At 45.2% G+C, this 22,135-nt stretch overlaps 1 protein-coding gene across 2 annotated transcripts in view; it reads right to left on the reverse strand.

Moving 5' to 3' along the window:
- CRELD1 (cysteine rich with EGF like domains 1) overlaps window positions 1-20,616 on the reverse strand; it is a 29,268-nt gene extending 8,652 nt beyond the window's left edge. For both annotated transcript variants that reach the window (XR_003942522.1, XM_030206765.1), the window contains exons 1-10: window positions 20,422-20,616; window positions 19,157-19,328; window positions 18,038-18,120; window positions 16,051-16,161; window positions 14,011-14,102; window positions 13,517-13,693; window positions 6,523-6,618; window positions 5,730-5,813; window positions 3,436-3,531; window positions 38-178 (exon numbers count right to left, since the gene is read on the reverse strand). Coding sequence is in view for 1 of the 2 variants with exons in the window: in XM_030206765.1 (XP_030062625.1) it covers window positions 38-178; window positions 3,436-3,531; window positions 5,730-5,813; window positions 6,523-6,618; window positions 13,517-13,693; window positions 14,011-14,102; window positions 16,051-16,161; window positions 18,038-18,120; window positions 19,157-19,294 (1,018 nt within the window). In the remaining variant the exon portion in view is untranslated. The remainder of the gene's footprint in view (window positions 1-37; window positions 179-3,435; window positions 3,532-5,729; window positions 5,814-6,522; window positions 6,619-13,516; window positions 13,694-14,010; window positions 14,103-16,050; window positions 16,162-18,037; window positions 18,121-19,156; window positions 19,329-20,421) is intronic.
- Between the last annotated feature and the right edge of the window lie 1,519 nt (window positions 20,617-22,135).

Consider the following 22,135-nt stretch of genomic DNA (forward strand, 5'->3'; position numbering starts at 1 on the left):
AACTCAATGAACTTGTAAACTGTACTCAACTACTTACGGTCCTGTTGATCCTGAGTGCACACTCCATCGTTCTTAGAATAACCTTTCTCACAGGTACACCGGTGACTGCCCTCTGTATTCACACACACCTCATGTTCTCCAGTGCATATGGGATCCTGATTATTACACTCATCAATATCTAAACAGGAAAAACAGACAAAGGGACAGGGCATTGGCCATTACGTCTACTCAAACTCCAATGAGTGCTGCAAGCAGAAAGCCTTCTTAATTCATGCTATACTGTTACAAACTGATTGGCCTAATGCATGAACATGAAAGGTCAGGGAAAGGATAGGCACGTTACACGATCTTCCCACTGCAGAGATTCTGACACAGAATGTTGAATTCTGCTACCACACTCTTCCGTTTCCTCCTCTCATTCGAGTAAACCCCTCTTTAGAAGAGGGCCTCCTGATGTCCAACACCATTCTCCTCTCCTGGACTCCATGACACCGTTATTAATATGCACAAATTCTTCAAAAGAATAAATGGAATCCAGGGCATATTCTACTTGTGTTGTACTTCCGTTTTTTTATGACAATGACCTAATAACGGGTGGGCAGTGCCACACGCTGCTTGCTCTCAGTACCTAAGCTATGTATCTGTGAAGAGAAGACACCTAGGGGTTAATTCTATAAGGAGAAATGCCAGTTTTCTAGTAATTTACACACACATGTTGACACAGACACATGTAAATGACAGGCCTACTGGCTAATTCTGTAAAGATGTGCCATAGAATGTAGTTTACGTGTGGCTGATCATACAGGAGTATGGGTGGAGTGTGGACATGGCTCACAGTTACATTGTGAATATTTACACCAGGTCTAGGGCTAGTTAACGGCCCAAATGCCTAGAATACGGGAACGTCCTTGGCATGTTTCACTGGTATTCTATAAAAAAAGTACGCACCTATCTTTCTTAATAAACTATGAGTAGGCATGTTGTAGATGCTCCTTTATAAAATCACCCTCATACAGGGTAATTCTCTATAGATCGCCTAGTTATAAAATATAGTAGATGACGACAGATAAAGACCTACATGGTCCTTTATGTTTATCCCATGCATTTTTTAATTCTATCTTTTCCGCCTTCACCACCTCCTGCAGGATGGCATTCCAGGCATACACCACCCTTACTGTACATAAGAACTTAAGACTAGTTCTACTGGGTCAGACCAATGGTCTGTATCCTGCTTCCAATCCAGGTCACAAGTACCTGGCAGAAGCCCAATTAGTAGCAACATTCCATGCTTCCAATCCTGGGGCAAGCAGTCTTCCCCATGTCCATCTCAATAACAGACTATGGACTTTTCCTCTAGGAACTAGTCTAAACTTTTTTAAAACCCAGATGTGCTAACCACCATTACCACATCCTCCAGCAACAAGTTCCTGAGCTTAACTATTCTTTGAGTGAAAAAATATTTCCTCCTATTTGTTTTAAAAGTATTTCCAAGTAATCAAGTTTTCACTCTTTCAAAAAGTACTTCTACCTATTCTACACCACATAGGATTTTAGACCTCAATCACATCCTCCCTCAGGATTTTATGTGAAAAAGTACTTCCTGACATTACTCCTAAGTCAACTCCCCCCTCCCCCTGCAACCTCAGTTCATGTCCTGTAATGTTATCGCTTCCCCTTCTCTGAAAGAGATTTGTTTGCATATTAAATACCTTTCAAATAATTAAATGTCACTCTACTGAAGGGGGGGGGGAGACGGGAAACAGAGTGGGCACTGAGCGAGACTGAAGTTACGGTGACTCAGGCTTGGGGGGGGGGAGGGAAGGGAAGGGGAGGGGGAGGGGGAAAATGAAGGTGCCAGGGGGCTGATATTAAATACTGAAATACCGGTCTGTAATTTGTAGTCTGAGTTTAAGTATGGAGGTATTAATGTTGTACAGGCTGAGACACTGTGTTATTGAAGTTGTTTGAAGTATGTTTAATAAACTTCATAAATTAAAAAAATATATATAAAAAATAAAAAAAGAAAATTAAATGTCTGTATCACCCTGTCCCTCCTTTCTTGTAGGGTAACATATCCAGTTCGAGTCTCTTCTCATACTAGTGTAAGTCCTTAGTTCAGTGCCTAACTATAGGTGCAAAGCCCTTATGCTACTCAATGGCTGGTATCAGGGGCAGCCCGACCATTAGGCCGCCTGAGGCAGGGGCCTCAGGTGGCACTCTTTAGGAGCAGCATCTCAGGGGGCGGCTTCATGGCGTATTGCCTGGTCACAGTGACTTTCCAAACCCAGCAGCGATTTCCATACGCTGCCGTGCTGCCACCAGTACCCGCCTCTTCCCTTTACTGTGGCCACCTGAAGTAACTTCCTGTTTTGCTCAGGCAGCCGCAGTGAAGGGAAGAAGCGGGTGCCAGCAGCAGGAGGACATTGTATGGGAATCGCTGCCGGGTTTGGAAAATCATCGTGACCAGGTGGGGGGCGCAGCCCTGGCTGGTATAAATGCTCACACCTAACTGCTTGTCTATAACCTGAGCACACAAGTGTGGGGCACGTCCCTCACCCGCCCATACCCCCTTCCAGGTCCAAGTCCCCCTTGCAGTGGTGCACTTTGGATTTTGCGTACACAGTTCTTAGAATACTGACTTAGGTCAATTACTAATTAGTGCTAATTAGCATCAATTATAGCCAAAATTGGTTGTTAATGGTAACTGACCCTATTCCATTACTTACACAAACCACTTTGTGTGCTAACTGTAAGATTGTGCAGACGAGTTTCTAGAATTAGGGGGGAAATGACTAGAAACTCTTAGAGCAGGAGTGGGCAACCTCGGTCTTCAACCCAGTTGGGTTTTCAGGATTTCCCCAATGAATATGCATGATAATAGATCTCATGCAATCTATTGGGGAAATCCTGAAAACCCAACTGAGTTGCCCCATTAGGGGGGAAATGACTAGAAACTCTTAGAGAAGGGGTGGGCAACCTCGGTCTTCAACCCACTTGGGTTTTCAGGATTTCCCCAATGAATATGCATGATAATAGATCTCATGCAGATCTATTGGGGAAATCCTGAAAACCCAACTGAGTTGCCCCACTGTTATACAGCTATGAATGTATTTCTCGTCTCTAAAATCAGTCTCTGGTGAATAATACCTCTGTCCTTGGGGTTATAGAAATTTGTTCTATATGTAATTTATTGAAGAAAAGGCCAACCGCATACTACAGCCAAACTTTCAACGCTTTCAGGCATCGGAAGAGTCCATTCCACTTGGCTTAAGATTTTATTTAGAACTGGTCCACACCCAAGGTTGACCCTGGACTCTGCCCAACCTGTACAAACTTTCCACTGACCAGACGTGGGATGCTGGAAGAACCTCCTAGAACCTAATGATAATCTCCAGTTCTCAAAATAGAGAGACCTAGCAAGGACAAAGGACTCACCAAGACATTTGACTCCATCTCTGCGGTAGCCTTTGTTACACTTCTTGCAGCGAGCCGGGCCTGACCCCATGCAGCCGACACAGGCCTTGTCACAATCTGAGGATAACACAGAGAGAGGGTAAGTAAATACACAAAAAAGCAGAGCAGCATCCATGAGGCACTGGAAAGAAATATCCATAACAGAACAGACGTGAAGTCCCTGTCTTGTATACAGTGGTAATGCACATCTCACATCCAGCTCCCAACAAATATAAGTAATGGAAGATTTTTATTTAATCCAACAGTGGCCCTCTGTTCCCCTGGCCAGCATCCCCAGACCCAGTAGCAGGGCGGTGGGAGCGGTCCGCCCTGGGTGCAGGCAGCAAGCTTTCAGCTCTGCCAGTCCCCTGCCCCCTCCGACGTTACTTCCTAGGCAGGGGCCCGGCAGAGAAGACAGCCGCTCGCCTGCTCTGTGCATCCCCTTGCTAGGAGGGAGGGCAGGGGTGTGACGAACAAGCTAGGTACGCTACTGCCCAGACCCAGAAACCAAAACCAAGCCCATGATCTTCTATGTGGCAGCCTACAACACTTCCACTAAGCTATCTGTGAAGAATGGATGGAAGTGGCAACATGTGACTGTGGTAAGAGCCTGGTACTCGAAAACGCATCCGAGAGCATACAACCAGTCAGCTTTTCAGCTTATCCACAATGATAAACCGAGAGTCAAATCTCAAGTATAGTCTTTGGGGATATCCTCAACTTGCCCAGGACAGGTCTGAATGTCCTGAATTTCGCTGATCTCCTACAGCTGAGGAGTAGCCTAACGGTTACTGCAATGGCCTAAGAACCTGGGGAACTGGATCGATTCCCACTGAGGCTTCTTCTGACTCTGGGCAAGTCACTTAACCCTCCACTGCCCCAGATACAAACTAAGATTGTGATTCCTGCATATAATAGATGGAAATCGCTCTGATTGTACCACTGTAAGGAGGTATATCAAATGAATGACTGCATCCTTTCCTCTGGCAGTCTAAGTAGCACTTGGCTAGTCACATTCCTCAAAAATCTAATTTCATCAGTGTCTACACATTCAAAAGCTTCAAATCCAGTATTCAAAAGAGACTTAAGCCATTAGAGTTGATACCAAATGTGGAAGCCTTTTTAATTCTACCCCCATGATCCAATATAAACCCTAAAGTCCTGCAAAACAGCTTATAAATGGACCATTTTGGACTCTCTTACCTTTACCCACTTTCCCTTTACACCCTATTCTTTCTATCCTTGCTGACTACTACAATCTATCGTATTTGTATAACTACTGGATTGGCAATAGCCTTTTCGGATTATTGTAAGCCACATTGAACCTGCAAACATATGGGAAAATTATGAGGTATAAATGTGATTGATAAATAAATAAATAAATAAATAAATTCTGCCTAAACAATACACAACATTCTATGCACAGACTGTGCCATTCCGAACTATAACTTGGTGCCTCGATTTAGGAAGTACGATGCGGGCACACTTTGCGCCGATTCTGCAACGGCTCTTGGGTGGGCCTAAGTCATTATAGGTTTCTAGTGCAACCCCATATCGATGCCAAAACTTAGGCAAGACTTCTCTCACCAAGACAATGGCAGCAGCTGTAAATGGTCGCACCACGTGCGTTACGTGACCCGCCATGCCCACAGTCTGCCCATATTTATATCCACTATAGCACTTAGGCATTATTTTATGAATGAAAATGCCAGGTAAAGACTCCTTTGACGCATGAAAGTGGCACCTAGTTCTAGGTTCAAGCTTACGGAATCACATATACTGGGAGGTGGTGTCCGCAGCAAGCCGGGGCTGACAACAATGGAGTGGAGGAGTGGCCTAGAGGTTAGAGCACTGGTCTTGCAATCCAGAGGTGGCCAGTTCAAATCCTGCCACTGCTCCTTGTGATCTTGGGCAAGTCACTTAACCCTCCATTGCCTCAGGTACAAACTTAGATTGTGAGCCCTCCTGGGACAGAGACATATCCAGAGTACCTGAACGTAACTCACCTTGAGCTACTACTGAAAAAGATGTGAGCAAAATCTAAATAAATAAATAAACGTATACAGAGTGTGGTGACTTTCAGCCATTGTGAAATACATTAAGCCTACTTTATACGTATAAGAGACAATGCAGTCATGGCTTATACGCATATTCAGTGAGCCTGTTCAACAGCCGATGCAGCTAATGTAAAACGGTGAGTGCTGGTGCTCAATGTTTGTTAGGTGGGCCATTAGGATATCGAATCCTTTGTTTTTATGTTCTAAGCAAGCTCTGACCTCGACACTCATAGGAACCTTCCAGATTCACACAGAACTGATTGGCTCGACACTGTGCCTTCTCCAGTCCGCACTCATCAATATCTGCAAGAAAAGAAGAATCAAAACAATCTCAAGTTGCAGGGCGCCAGGTCAACTATCAAGACATTCCCTGACAGGCTGGTCGTGGAGAAAGTACAGAAGGGAATAACTTCATGGGGTCATGGAGGAAGACAAGAGAACAGGGCTTGCCGTGCGCCAACCTACCTCTGCTGGGAGACTGAGAAATACTGGGCAGGCAGGGGTAGAACAGTGCCCGATACAGTGTCTCTGGTCTGTAGTGCTCAGTCTCCCTCTGCTGGTAGGAATGCATATACTTGCTCGTCAGGAATGGTGTGGAGCCGGGGCCGAATAGAGGGGGGACAAAATTCCCCGGGCCCAGCAAGCTTCTTCTTGCCTGCTTCCGAGTCTGTCCTCTCCTGCGTGCTGCCCAGGACCTGGATGATTGCATTAACGCAATATCGCCTAAATGCAATCATCCAAGTCCCAACTCTGGCACAGGCAGGAGCAGCGCAGGAGAAGACAGAGTGAGGGAGCAGGCAGAAAGGTTTGGGGGCAGCGGTCCAGTCCTGCCCCGGGCCTGGCTGTGTCTCTCGGTGGCCCTGTCTGGAGCACAGATAAGGAAAAGCCATGCTGAGTCAAACCAAGGTCCATGCAAAACAGGAGAAGTCCTTATCCTCAGCACCCACCAATCAATTCCTAATTTATCTAGAAGGTGAATTCCCCCAGAGGTTCCCTTTAACAATGGACTCACCGATGCACTTGTGGTCATGCAGCATCCAGCCTTTCTTACACAGCATACAGTTGTCGTCCTCTGGTCCTGTACATTTGCTGCATGTTTTGTAGCACTCTTGTCAGTCAAAAAGAGAAAGAAAATTAAAAACCCACGGCCATCCAGAGGAGACAAATGCACAGAACAAAACAAGGTAACAAAACAGCAAGCAGCTCACCCTCCTGGGATGCAAACCTGGAAAAGGAAGAAGCAGGCGCTACCCCCTGGGAGCTACAAGAGCAGACGCCTGGATAAAATTCTGGCCTCTGGAAACCAAGGCAATATTGAGCCCCTGGCAAATTCTAAACCATATTAAATATCTTTATTTATCTCTCCCCAAACATCTGGGAGGTTTTGGGAAGGGGCCTTTCCCCCCTACCCTTTGTATGAATTTTGTTTTTTAATCAACTTAGCTGCCTTCAGCTATATTTGCACTAGAACTGGAGTAGGTATTCTATAAACTGAAGACAAAGGGTGACTATTAAATTAGTTGGCAGAGATAAAAGCTAATTTATTCACAAAGCAATATTTCTATAATGGTGTAGATCAGCGTTTCCCCATGTCCAGTCCTGGAGTAGCCTTTGCCAGTCAGGTTTTCAGGATATCCACGATGAATATGCATAAGCTTGATCTGCATACACAGCCTCCATTTCATGTATATTCATGGCTGGCAAGGCCTACTCCAAGACTGGTCTCGGGGAAATACTGCTGTAGATCACAACATCCAGAGCTCAGATGCATCAAAATGATACCCAACATATTTTAACATGTATTAAATTTGCCTCTCCTCTGAATTCTCAGAGCACCGATATTTGGGCACCAATCCAAAATACGCGCCCAAATAAATTGGCTAACGAACTCCCAACCAGAAATAGATCATCATCTTCTCATACTTACCTCAATTTACACCTTCCCAACTGCAAAGGGATTAAATACAAGACCTCCTATGCATGCAGTTTCTCCTTTTTGGGCAGCCAACTTTGGAACGCTCTGCCAAGATCCATCCGAACAATCAACGACCATCTACTCTTCAGAAAAATGTTGAAGACCCATCTCTTCAAGAAAGCTTACCCTAACGACCCAACTTAACTTTTAAGCCCATCCACATGATTCCTGTCCTGTTGATTATTATATCTTAGACCATGTCTCCCAATCTCCTTATGCTCATCCTTCAATCTTTTCTTCTTCATCCTTCCTACTCCTTACCCCTCCCAATCTCTTTCCCCTTTGCTCATCCTATCTTTGTTTACCTCTCCATGTTAATTCACATATTTTCTTAACCCTACTATCCAAAAAAAATCCGCAATCAAGCGGAGAACTCGAATGCCCCACGGGAAAACACAGATATAGGTAAAAAGTGGGATGTTTGACCACGGAAATACAAATCCTGGAGACAATATCATAAAAACTTCTTTATTGAAGAAAAGACTGTAGGCCGAAACACAACAGTTGTGTCGAGTCTTTTCTTCAATAAAGAAGTTTTTATGATATTGTCTCCAGGATTTGTATTTCCGTGGTCAAACATCCCACTTTTTACCTATATCTTAACCCTACTATTACTATGTTTACTACAACTTGTAATATTCTCCTTCAAGACTTTGTAATCCTATTTACTATGTAAGCCGCATTGAACCTGCTATCTGTGGGAAAGCGCGGGGTACAAATGTAATAAATAAATAAATTAGTGCCAATAACTAGCTGCTAATTGGTACCAATTGGAATTTACACACACATCTTGCTTTCCTGTTGTTCTACAACAATGTGCACCCAAATGTCACTTCACAACCCAAAAGGGGGAGAGCGGTCATGGGAGACGCATGGGTGGGTCAGGAATGTTCCTAAAACTTGCAATGTTGTAGAACACCAGGGATGTGCACCGGGAATTACACCTGGTTTCAGCGGCCGCAAGTCCTGGCACTCAATTCTATTTTATAACGAGTCCTCATCTTTGAGTATCGATTACTTCCATCTGGCTCTATATGCCTAGGGCAGGGGTTCTCAACCCAGTCCTCGGGACACATCCAGCCAGTCCGGTTTTCAGGATAACCACAATGAGTATGCATGAGATAGAGCTGCACCGTGTGCAAATTTGTCTCATGGATGTTCATTGTGGGTATCATGAAAAGACTTGACTGGCTGGCTGTGTCCCGAGGACTGGGTTAAGAGCCCCTGGCCTGGGGTACGGATCACACCTTAAGATGAACCACTAATTATTCCCAAAGTTCTGCCTACAAAAGGTTCCCTGAGCCCAATCTGCACTTTACAAGCTCATCTTCAAAATCTGCACTCTAGTCCACAAAATTATCTACGGCGTAGTCCCAGGATACATGACAGACCTCATAGATCCACCAACCAGAAACAGAATCGGATTATCAAAATCATACCTAAACCTACATTACCCAAATTGTAAAGGACTTAAATACAAAACAACTTACGCATCCAGTTTCTCCTACATAAGCACACAACTATGGAATGGACTCCCAAAAGCTGTGAAAACAATCTATGACCATCTAAACTTCAGGAAATCACTAAAAACCAAAAAGGCTTACCCCACCGATCCACCGTAAATCCAGACACCCAGCAGCACAGCATAACCAATGATCGTACTGGACAATATACAATCTACATTCCCTTCGACCCTCATGGTGCCTGATACACACCTACCTCATTAGACCACAATATAACCTGTATTTGTTATCAACCGAATTGGCGAACACCATTACGGTACTATGTAAGCCACATTTGAGCCTGCAAATAGGTGGGAAAATGTAATTAATGGCCCTGTTTACTAAGATGCGCTGTAGGCAGACAGACTTCTTAGCATATTGTAATGATAAGAGACACCCATTATATTCCTGTGGGTGTCTCTAGCATTAGCACACACTAAAAAGTGAAGTGTGTGTGCCTACAGCGCATCTTAGTAAACAGGGCCCTTAAATTTGCCTGCATATTATGTGCCTTTTATAAAATCGATTCCTAGATCTAGCTCCAGTACCGTGCAAATGCAAACACAATTTTACACCTGCTCCAAAAAGGTAGAAATGTATACCTGCACTCTAAGCATGTACCGTGTATTTTAAAATACATGTGTGCATCCCCAGGAAGGCCTATGCACAGACCATGTAAAAGTAGATGTCCCCTTTCCATGCACCTTTTTTTAAAAGCCCTTTTCTGTGTGTGTAAAACAGACTTTACACGTAAAGAAAGCTTTCTTAAAATTTTCTCTCCTACAGAGTGAGGCAAAAAAAAAAAAAAATCCCCTAGAGTTTTCTGTTTGCTGTTTTCTCAGAACCTCTTGGAATGTCAATGTGAAATTTTACAGCTTTATTTGTTGTTACTATCGTGAAATTTGGGAGACTTTTCAGCATGACAACCCAATGATTTTCACTCGTTCAAAAATGTTTGCACTGTAAAACTACCATTATTTGAAAACAAAAAACAAACAAAAAAAAACCGGTTTACCAGCTTCCCATTAATGACCTTACAGTGACACAGACTTTTGTAAAGAAGAATCTGAAAAATTTGTATTTGATAATTTCTTACAGATAATTTATTTAAAAGCATTTCGGACCAGAATGACAATCGTAGGCAAAGGGGTTGGCAGATGATCTTGGACAGCCTGCCACAGGGACCAATCAACGAGACTTAAGAACTTCCTAAGTTAAAACTGGGGGTGGAAACTTTGAGCTTTCACTGTAACTGCAAAATTCTGACACATTGTTAATTGTTTCATTTGAATGACACTATTTCAGTGTGTTTTGGCTCAAACATTTTTAACCTGCAAAAAAAAGTCGCTACGTAGTAACGCTAAATTGTCAGCAACATCAACACGGCTTAAGATAATTAAATGTTGTTTAACAGTAATAACACAAGTATGACCACTCAATGACAAATTTTACATACGTATTTAAATTCACAGCAGTTGCTGAGAAAGTTGCAAAAAAAAATTGTGGGGGGGGGGGGGGTTACTTTTGCCTCATCCTGTACAGTGCTACACAGCTGATATATACACTATAAAATCCTGATAAACTGAAATGTGATTTTTACTTAACTATTTGAAAAATAGATGCAATGTGGAAAATTACAATGGAAGGGAGGAAGAATGCTAAATATGTAAGTGAAACAATATACTAAAATCAAATCATTTATGCCATCAGGAAAAATCTACATCATAGGTTTGAGAGAACATATTTATACTAAATTTTTATTGCATGGAAAAAACCTTTCTATTCAAATTTTCTGGAAAACCTGCATAGGACAGCGAGCTCCTGAGGAATTTAAATGTGTACAAAGATGCAGGAAGTTGGCATGGGAGGGAGGGGGGGGGGGGTGGGAAATCAGGGTGCTGTCTACCAGGGCCCAGTTGAGTAGCAGATGCTATACCTGAGAATTCAGATCTTCCGACATGCCAAGCCCAAATACACAACTCTAACCATCCTCATGCACAACTAGAACTTAATAAAGTATTCTTATCACAGAATTAAATTATGAAGAGGCCTGCCAAAGAAAGATTCATAGGAAAATTAAAGTACCCAACCAAGCAAATGCTTCTGTAAGCATCCTTCACATACACACAGATACGTCTTAATCCTCTCCCTGAAGTCATGTCTTCCTTATAAAAATATATTTGCAAATTACTGTTTATCTATAAGTAGAGCAGCAGATGCACCTGAGCTCTTGGAGAGAGATCTATCATCAGAGAGCTGTTCCCTCTCTCCACAATTAGCTACTCAAGGGATTCCAGTGAAAACAGAGGATGCAATAGCGGTAACAAAATTCAAGAAGGCCTGGGATAAGCTTCATTTTGAAGAAGAAAGTATGATGACAAGGCAGGTCTGAGCCCAGGAAAAAGTAGAAATCAGCTGGGGTCTATAAAAGCAAAATTGAGGGGTGGAGAAGAAGCAACGATAGGGCGATTACTCTTACATGGAAGGATGAACCCTGGTGGTAGTACTGCAAGACTAGCACTAGGGGTCATCGGTACAATTTTGAAACACTGCATCAGATGTGCAAGAGCACAAAGGGACCCTCTCCCAGCACTAGATTTCCCAGGTGAGTCCTGGCAGGGTTGCGCCACCACATGTGTTGATATAGCTGTCAGTTTCCATCGAGGCCCATGTTATATCTTAGAATTTAACAGTGCCCATGTAGTACATCTCTGCTCCATGTGCTAACTAGGGCAGATGCTGGGCACGTCACATGCCCCTTGCGTTTACTCCACAGGCTACTTATTTCACCTTATGTTTTGTACTTCAGGTGTGGTAATTGAGTGAACTAGATGGGTCTTGTTAGAGTCAGCAGAATACCTTTTAGTTTGGAGGGGCCAAACCAAAGCAATTCCTGATCACATCCTCCCAAGCTCTCTAGTTGCTGATTCTGTGTTGGAGAAAAATATTGGCAGGGCCGCAGCTCCAGTGACCATCCCATTCCACTGTCTATGGCGTTTCCGATTCCACATCTACCACAATCTTCTATGTAATTTCTTCCCAACCCTCTCCCAAAGGCACACCTACCAGTCAGATTCTCAGGATCACCACAATGAATATTTAGGAGATACATTTGAATGTACGGGAGATTCATTGTAGGCAGCAGATCTCTCTGATGAATATTCATTGCGTTGATACTGAGAATCTGACTGGCTACTCATGCCTGCAGCACTGATCTATATTTCAGAAAGCATTAGAAGGACACAGCAACTGTAGGAAAATTCATAAAACCTGTTCACAGGATAAAGTAAGATTCAAAACCTGTTCTCAGTTCAAGAACTGCCCTGTAGTTCAACCAGGCAATGCGGTCACAAGATACAAGTGCAGGCCACATGCACAAGGGGAACACAGGCATTTCTGGACTCACACAGGCTTTGTCATCATAATTCTCCTGTAAACCATAATGAAGCCAAACCCATGCACTGAGGAAAGTTATGTGCACTAAACTCTGGTCATACAGAAGTTTCACAGAGCACTGGTGTAGCCACGGCTCACCCCAAAATTTGTGGCACCCCTTTTTAAGGCTGGCGGGGATCCCCCAAGCCCTGCCAGCTGAAAAAGTGCCTCTTCTGGCAGCCGAAACAATCCTGTATTCTACAGCCCACGGCTGAAACACTCCTATACTACTCTCTAGGCTGCCAATGAGCCAGTCCCTCTTCTGCGCATGCTCCGTTTTTGCGCATGTGCAGGGGGTTGGGCACTGCGGAAGCGGCAGCACAGAGAGCAGCACGGAGTGTTCCGGTCACAGGCTGCAGAATACAGGATTGTTTCAGCTGCCAGAACTGTCAGGACTTATTGATTTGCTTTGACTGCTGCTGCTGCTTTTCAGAAGCTGCCTCCCTTAGTGACCTCCTAGTTTTGCCTAATGGTTCAGCCGGCCTTGCTCATGACTTCACCCGACTTGGCCGAATCCCTGAACTCAAGGCCTTAATAGAATGCCGATAGCCCTACCAGGACTCAAAAGATGAAAACTCAATCATCTATAAACCAGGGGCATAGCCAGACCTCGGTGGGAGGGGGGGGGGGGGGTCCAGAGCCCAAGGTGGGGGGGGGGGGGGGAACACATTTTAGCCCACCTCCCCCAGCCGCCACTTTTGATCCCCCCTCCCGCTGCCGCCTGGTACCTCTGCCAGTCTCCGGCACCTTCGCTGATCTGTTTCTGCGAGTCCTGACTCCTGACAACGTGCACGCAGGACGTCAGGAGTCAGGACTCAAGAAACAGATCAGTGAAGGCACTGGAGACCGGCGCTGAAGAAGACTTTGGCTGGTGGGGGTTGGGGCCCCCACCAGCAAAGGTACTTGGCAGCAGTGGGAGGGGGGTGGTCAAAAGTAGAGGGGGCCAGGGCTAAATCTGTGGGGGCCCATGCCCCCATGGCCCCACCTAGCTGCACCCCTGCTATAAACACAAAGAGAGTAAGAAGAATACATTGGGAAGGGTCACTAGCACACTTCAGGGCCAAGCGTTTGTCTGTGTCAATATCGTTACATACCAGAACATACCAGGTGAGTCTCGTTTCTGGAGGCCTCATAATAGCCAATAGAACATTCTGTGCAGAGGGGGCCACCGTAGCTAGGAGAGCAGTTACAAAGCCCAGTGCCAGAACGGGTCCCATCACCATCACATCGGCCATTTCCATTACAGGGCTTCTCAGAACCACCGCTGCAAGCTGCAGATAGACAAGAGATGCAGTGTAGCGAGAGCTTGTATGGCACCATCCTCTACCACCCCCCACCCTACCCCTAGCATCAACACAGCTGTTACACTACTGGCCCACTTCTAGCCTAATATATCTGAGTGCACCTCGGGTGCTGAGATGGAGGCAGGAGAAAACTGAAGCAACATTCTGTAACAGATGGAGATATCTTAAGAGAAAGAAATATTAAAGCAAGCATAAGATCCCAAAGGCTGGCCTGAAGGAGCATCTGCAGCGTGAGGAATGTCAGGCAAGCTGAGGAAAAGCAGGAGATCAACGGCTGTACTTACACAGACAGTCAGAACCAAAAGTACCAGGAGGACAGCAAACCTTCAGGGTGTCTATACAGAGCCACTGAAAGAGGTCGGGGTACTGCGTCTGCCTGAAAGCGAACGGGAACAGAGAATGAGAATGCTAGAGGGAAGAAAGACCACAGAAAACCCCTTTGATTAAGAAGCGATTCTTCTCAATAAATTGTGTGCTATTAGTTAATGAAGCTCAAAGATCAATACAGGACTGCAGTACTAAAAGCAAAGATTTTGTTCACTATGCTCCCATCACTGAAATGATCTCCTCCCATGATAAAAACGAACTTCTGTACCCTATAGATGATGACATGTGCCCTAGGAGCCAACCTTTCAAAATGATTGGGGGTGCTGAATTTTTTTTTTTTTAAACAGGTGGTGCATTCCCTCCCCCTCCCTCCCTCCCTCCATTCATATCCAGCAATTCTCCTCTCCTCTACTGTCCCCTCTCATCCATGCCCAGCGAATTCTCTCCCCTGCCCTCCATCCATGTCCAGTGATTTCTCCTCTCTCCCCTCCCCTCCATGTCCAGCGATTTCTCCTCTCTCCCCTCCCCTCCATGTCCAGTAACTCACCCCAAACACCACCTGCCCCTTTTCAGCCCTCCCCTCTCCTCCGAGTTCCGGGCCCCCCCCTCTCCTCCGGGTGCCAGTCCCAACCCCAACCCGACCTCTTCTCCCACAACAACAGTCCTCCGTCCTCACCTTCCTGCCGCCCAGAACTTAAAACTCATCTTACCTCGGTCCCGGCAGCAGTGAAAGGCGAGCAGGCTCGGCTTCAGCCTTCCCTTCTCTCTCAGCTCTGGTCCCGCCTTCGCGGAAACAGGAAATGAGGGCGGGACCAGAGCTGAGAGAGAAGGGAAGGCTGAAGCCAAGCCTGCTCGCCTTTCACTGCTGCCAGGACCGAGGTAAGATGAGTTTTAAGTTCTTGGCGGCAGGAAGGCGACGCGGGTTAAAATATTGGGGGTGCTCGAGCACCCACGGAGTGGGCGCCAATGGCATTTGTCGAGAAGGACAGCAGGGTCACCCCAGATCTACAGAATTTCATCAACTTTTCCTAAGGCACATGCACTTACAAGTTTTTAGCACATGGTAATTGTTAGCATGAGTCCTCATTAACAGTTACTGTGAGGCAGTTCTTGGCCTGTTATTTTTTGATCACCTTTAACTGGAAGATAATACACTTGGGAGAAAGGAGGAATTAAATCCTCCCCTACACCTAAAATTTCCATTATATATTTTTTTAACATTTCCCTGTGTAATGATGGCTGCTATCATTTAGTGCTCTATCTTTGAAAATTTATGTTTATAAATAATTCCATTTCTTTAAATCTTGTCTCATAAAGTGGACTTGAGCAAGAAATTTCAAATAAGTATCTGTTTGTTATATTTTCTTTGAAATGATTGAAATGTATTGCTTTTCAAACAAGTATTTTGCTTGATTATAAATGTATAAATTTCTATAAATAAATAAATTAAAAAAAAAACAAAAAAAAAAAACAGTTACTGTGAGGCAAAACCTGCCGCACATATCCCATAGTAAATGCTTACTGTGGATTGAGGCAGGGGCCTGCTTTGACAGTTATTGCATGATACGTTACCACTTGGTACTGGTCACAACTGCCTGCATTTAGATAGAGCGAGCACTGCCCTAAGCGGATTAAAAAAAATCTTGCTGCCAATGTGCCCCCCCCCCCCCGATAAGTGCCTTTCCCCCTCTCCTCCATCAGAAAGCCTCCCCTCCCACACATCCTTCCCCCCCATCCCCCAAAGCCTCACCCAGGGGTCACCAAGGTAACAGCAGCTATGACTCCTAGTGGTAGTCTCAAGGTGCTACTGCCAGAGGTCAGCCTGTTCCTTCACTCCACTCAACTACCAGGGAGACTCCTGAGTGACTCAGAGTGAGCGAGTGACGTGTTGCCTTCAGGAACTACTTTCCCTGCCTAGGTGCCTGTTATAATATCATCGTCCCCATGTCCTGGTGTCAGTTCTTGGACACTGACCAGAGTATAAACTAAGGACTCACTTCTTAAACCACCAGGTCTCCAAGAGCTCCTCACTCTGTTCCAGCATGCGGTTGCACTCAAAGTTAGAAGTACCACACACGCTCTCCATCACCTCCAGCAGCCGAGTCTCACTGGGAGGAAAAAGCAGACAAAGACCTGAAATTTCAGGACTGTGACACCTTGTCAGCAAGCAGATTCGTGGAAGCACAGCTTCCTGCTAACATAACCTCAAGGAACTTCTGGGGAGATATGCATCTGTCTATTATATGGAACTAGCCGTTGAGCCCGTTAAAATGGGCTGGTGGGTCGCCGCCCCCCCCCCCCCCCCCCGAGTTTGCCGCCCCTCCACCCGGCCCGTCTCTTCGCTATTCAACTTACATCTCCGCAGCAGGCAGAGATCAGCTGAGCTCCCATCGGCCTTCCTTCTCTGCCTGTGTCCCGCCCTCGTGTGACGTAACGTCAGCGAGGGCGGGACACAGGCAGGGAAGGAAGGCCAACGGCAGCTCAGCTGATCTGCTTGCTGCGGAGATGTAAGTTGAATAGCAAAGAGACGGCCAGGTGGAGGCAGCGGCGACTCCGGGGGGGGGGGTACCAGTGGCGGCGACCTTGGGGGGGGGGGTAGCGGTGGCGACCTCGGTGGGTCCCTCCCCTTCGCGCAGTTTCCCTCTCTGTCTCCCCCCCCCCCCGTCATCACGTATTGACGCGGGGGCGGGACAGACAAGGAAGTCTCTACTGCGCATTTGCGAGTGAGTACGGTCACTCGCCGTTTATATGTTTGATGTGTAACAGGCTTACAATGGCTCTGTGACTTCCCCCTGGAAATTCTGCATAAGGGCACTCGCATGTTTTAGAGACTCTTGTTTTCTGTGAATTAAAGTATTCAAGTATACTTCTTCCCTGTGCTTCTGTCTTTTACATTGATGGAATTTCTGGCAGAGCCACTGAACAGAGAGACAGACAAAGTGGAGGCAGTCTGAGCTGCATGTATTCTCTGCTCCATTACTGACAGATGCATCCTGCCTGGCCCAGAAAGCAGAGCAGATGAAGCCAAGCGGTGAGCAGACTGCAATAATAGACAATGATTTTTTTTTGCACTTATTTGATATCTTGGATCAGACAGGTTTGCTAGTTCATATTTCAAGGGATTTTTACAAGCCATTATCTGGGTGAACTATCCTTAAGCAGGGGTTAAGAAACTTGCATGTATCTTAATATGGTATAACACAAAGGAAAAATCTATTTCTCCAATTCTCGGTCTTTATGTGAACTAAAATTATAACTTTTATTTCTTTGCATAGATATTTGGATTGATATTTACTGTTTTTCTTTTTATTCATATTAGTACAAGCATTTAATCCTTAAATATAATGTGTTAAATAAATGGTGTAATGCAAGGTTAGCATAGTGACATATTTTTGGCCCTGTGTATTGAGATAGACAAGGGGAAGCAACTGCTTGCACTGGGATTGGTAGCTTGGAATGCTGCTACTCTGAGATTCTGAATTGAATCTTGTCACTCTTTAGGATTCCAGAATCTTGCTAGTCTTTGGGGTTCTACATGGAATGTTGCTACTCTTTTGAGATTCTGAATGGAATCTTGTCACTCTTTAGGATTCCAGAATCTTGCTAGTCTTTGGGGTTCTACATGGAATGTTGCTACTCTTTTGAGATTCTGAATGGAATCTTGTCACTCTTTAGGATTCCAGAATCTTGCTAGTCTTTGGGGTTCTACATGGAATGTTGCTACTCTTTTGAGATTCTGAATGGAATCTTGTCATTCTTTAGGATTCTAGAATCTTGCTGTTCTTTGGGGTTCTACATAGAATGATGCTGCTATTTGAGACTCTTCATGGAATGTTGCCACGATTTGGTTTCTGCCAGGCACTTATGACCTGGATTGGCCACTGTTGGCAAAAGGATACTTGGCTAGATGGACCATTGGTCTGACCCAGTATGGCTACTCTTAGGTTCCATGTTATGTTCTAACTTGGGAAGTCTATTTTGTACCTGGTTTCATACTTAGTCAGCTTCTCTTCTTCCCAAGCTGTGTTCCCTCCACCAAAGTTCTGTCCAGCTGTCTTCTCCAACCCCTTAGAAGGGCACAATATGGACAGAGAATAATAGGTTAACAGATTTACAATGTAAAATAGTTTAGGCTAAAGAAGTAACATTCCCTGGAAGTTACAGTCTCACAGGCAGGAGATCCCCAGAGACATGTGGTGAGTGCAGCCAAAAAAAATAGAGATTTCCGTTTCAAGGCATTACAGACACAATCTGGTATCATTACTACAGTTAAACGGTGAATAATCACAATACTGAAATTTAATTTTCTCCCATTGCAGTTATCATGCAAAAATTTTAATCCTACCACTAGTATGCAGGCAGAGAACTGGCATATCATCCCCACCTTCAGTTATCTAGGCTCAGGTATCCAATAAGCAGGAAACTCATTTTCTATCACCGAGAGAGATATAGAGATACAGGGGAGGGGAAGCGCCTGGGATGCACATGTTTTCTAAGGAAGGCACTAAAACCCCCTCCCCCCCACAAGAAAGGACCGGCTAAAAGAATAAGTAGCTGTATATAAGGCCAGCATTCAGAGAGATAATTTGTTGAACCAAAAGCAGAAATTATCCCAATGTGCTGTTGAACCATTCTTTGCTGCTGGACTCTGACCCTATGACTGCCCCCTGGATTAATGCTTCTTGCCTTGCTACGGGACTTCAGTTTGTCTCTTGATCCGGATTCCTCACCCTCTACTCCGAGGACGACAAGGGTACTTACTGCGTGGGCATAGCCCTCCTATGGCTCAGTTGAGTTCTGATTAATATGTAACTCTGAAAGCCAGAATTATACAGAAAGTGTCATATATGTGCTTTAAATAAATAAATGAGCAAAGCATTTCTTTTGGTTCAGTTAGAAGCCAAAGGATCCAGAGGCCAAGCAGTAGTTGTACCTCTAGGTCCCCTGCAGGTGTGCTTTCCAATACTTGGATACAAAAGGCTGACCTGAGAGCACTGGGCAAGACTCAAGTCAGGATGTCAAAGGAAGACAAATGTCAGACTATCCAAAAACCCAGGAACAACGATGCACCAGCCACGAAGCATGTTGACTACTATCTCTTACCTTCTTGAAGTTGCTGACAAGATACCTGCAAGTGTCGCAAGGTTCCTGTTTTGAATAGCCAGGATGAAGCAAGAAGACAAACCACACCACAACAAATACGGACTGGAGTGAATGTAGCTTTGTCCAGGGCGTGTCCATCTCAATGCCAGGAAATTCCACCAAAATGTCAGTGCTAGTGGGGGAAAAATGTTTTATGAAGAGGAACTGAAGCTGCAATTTTCATTTATCCTGCTTCATAGTGTGGCTGTGCCCTATGGCCTGAAGGAAAGGGATTCTGCTTCATATACCACTGTGCTCTTCAACTAATGCATTAACACTAATTTTACACACATTTCTTGGGTAAGTAAACTACAAATGAAAGCTAAGTCACCCTAAGAGGGTTTCATGGGTGCCATTGTAAATTTGAGGCAACTCTGCTCAGGGAGCAACATAAAGGGCTCCTTTTACGGACCGATTAGTGGGCACTGAATGGGATTTATTGTATTCAGCATGCCGCTAATTGGTAGCACCTCTTTGTAAAAGGAATCCAAAGTGTGCCTGCATCTTAAAGCTTAACAGCTTGGTATCAGAATGTTTTCATTACGCCAAGTTTTCAGATCAAGGGAAAGAGAAAATTCTGAAGTTACACTGTTTGGGAGGTCCTCTTGGAATCCCCTGCCATTTACTGAGATTTCACTCTGCACAAACCTTGGGACTAAAATGAACTGATGTAGAGCTTAAACTATGGGTAAACCAAAGTCTCCCAATTCCCCCTGACTTTTTGACCTCATTACAAGTGGTTATAAGAATCAGACTAGATCTATATGACGCTTAGTTTAAGCTTAGACAGTCTTAGGTTTTGCCATGCCAAGCCTAGAAATGCAGATAACAGGTTGCACCACCAAGCCCTGCCATGGGACGCATCCTGGGCAGTCTCAGCCTCTCCTAGCTGAGGACAAACAGCAACAGTGCCAGGCGCTTAAGAACCCCCACAATCTCTACAAACCCTCAGAACAGTGGTTCCCAAACCTGGTCCTGGAGGCGCCCCATCCAAGCAGGTTTTCGGGATATCTAAAATAAATATGCATGAGAGACATTTGCATGCAGTGGCGGCAATGCATGCAAATCTCTCATGAATATTCATAATCTCGACTGGCTGGGGTGCCTCCAGGTCCAGGTTTAGGGATCTGGGTGAAACGAGGATCCTATGGATCTCGCAGAGCAGCAGCCAGGCCCACCGCTCCAGACAAGCCCTTCCCTGGGCCTGCGCCTCGCCGTTCACATACCTCAGGCTGCCCGGACGGAGGGAGAGGCAGTGGACGGCTCCGCGCACTGTAGCAGCGCACAGGGTCTCGTGGCTCCGGACACTGCAGTTCCAGCGCGCGACCCTCCCCTGCACCCAGGCACTGCAATCAGCTGGCCGCAGCCCCTCCACCTGTTTGTCACGCACTCTCCACCAATGGCGTCCGGCAATGTGCAGTGACGTGACGCTGAATTGGTTAACCAATCGGCGGCGCGGAAGCGGGTTCCATCTGTCAGGGCGTTTAAAGGGACAAATAACGTGGAGCGGGTCCGGCGACTCAGGATGGAAGTCGATCGCGCTGGCGCTAAAGCATTTAAAAGGCGGAAACAGGAGCCTCCTCTTTTTTTCGCCTTTCAAATCTTCCCGTTCCCGCGGTGCTGGCTGAAGAAAAGGCACAGCAGGGAAAGCAACGGATCAAGTTCCTGCTGCTGTGCCGAAGATATAGGTGTTGGGCTGAGGGGACTAAGAGAAAGGGGCTGATACTGGGGTGGGGTAAGAAGACGAAGCAAGAGCATCTATAGGAAAAGGGATGAGCAGAAGGGGAGAAGCAGCAACAATGGGGATGCCAGAGAGTAGAGAATCAGTCCGGTGAAAATTCCTTGCTTGGGTGGGATTCTGAGAGAGGACTGGGGACTTGATTATCGTTTATTTATTTGCTATAATCCCTCTTTCGTGCCCGAGACGGTTTACAGTCATAATTAAAATTTTAATTAAAAGCTAATAATAAAACCTAAAAGAACGCTATTTTTGATAGGACAAATCTACATATCGCAATCTGTACCACATATCCAAGAACAGCCACATAAATATTAAAAACAGTCTTCTAGGAATTGTCACCGATCGTCCCCAACTCCATCATCCCAATATAGGGTTATTAATTATCAAATGCCAGTTTAAATAAGTAAGATTGTGAGAGGGGACGGGGTAGGCTGGAAGAGAGGGAACTAGGAATATTAGGTAGGGGATAGTGGAGACTAAGGGGTCCTTTCACTAAGGTGCGTCAAAAAATGGCCTGTGCTAGTGTAGGCACGTATTTTGGACGCATGCAGGGCCATTTTTCAGTGTGCCTGTAAAAAAGGCCTTTTTTGGCCAAAAATGGGTGTGCGGCAAAATATGACACGTGTCCATTTTGGGTCTGAGACCTTACTGCCACCCATTGACTTAGCGGTAAGGTCTCACGGGTTAACCGGGCAGTAATCATCAGCATGCGTACACTGACAATTACGGCCCGGTTAGCACTGCATGTTAGAAAATAAAAAATATTTTCAGATGCACGTAAAAAATGGAATTACCGCACGGGCCACGCAGTAGTTCCAAATTGATGCACGTAAGTGCCTTCGCAGCTTAGTAAAAGGGCCCCTAAGAAATTGAACAGAGATTAGAAGGGCAATGGGGTCTAGATAATTAAGAACATAAGAATTTCTACACTGGATCAAACCAAAGCTCCAGCTAGCCTAGTATTCTATTTCCAACAGTAGCCAAACCAAAGTCACAAGTGCCTGGCATGCTCCCAAAAAGTAGAGAAATTCCAATCTACTTACCCCGAGGAACAGTCAGTGTTGTTCAGGTCTGTGGTTTATGGACTTTTACAGTAGGAATGTGCCCAAACCTTTCTTATTCCCAGATATGCTAATTGCTTTTACCACATCTTCCAGCAACAATTCCAGAGCTTAACTATGCCTTCATAGTGTGTACCC

Source organism: Microcaecilia unicolor, chromosome 6 (assembly GCF_901765095.1).
Source record: "Microcaecilia unicolor chromosome 6, aMicUni1.1, whole genome shotgun sequence".
Taxonomy (NCBI): Eukaryota; Metazoa; Chordata; class Amphibia; order Gymnophiona; family Siphonopidae; genus Microcaecilia; species Microcaecilia unicolor.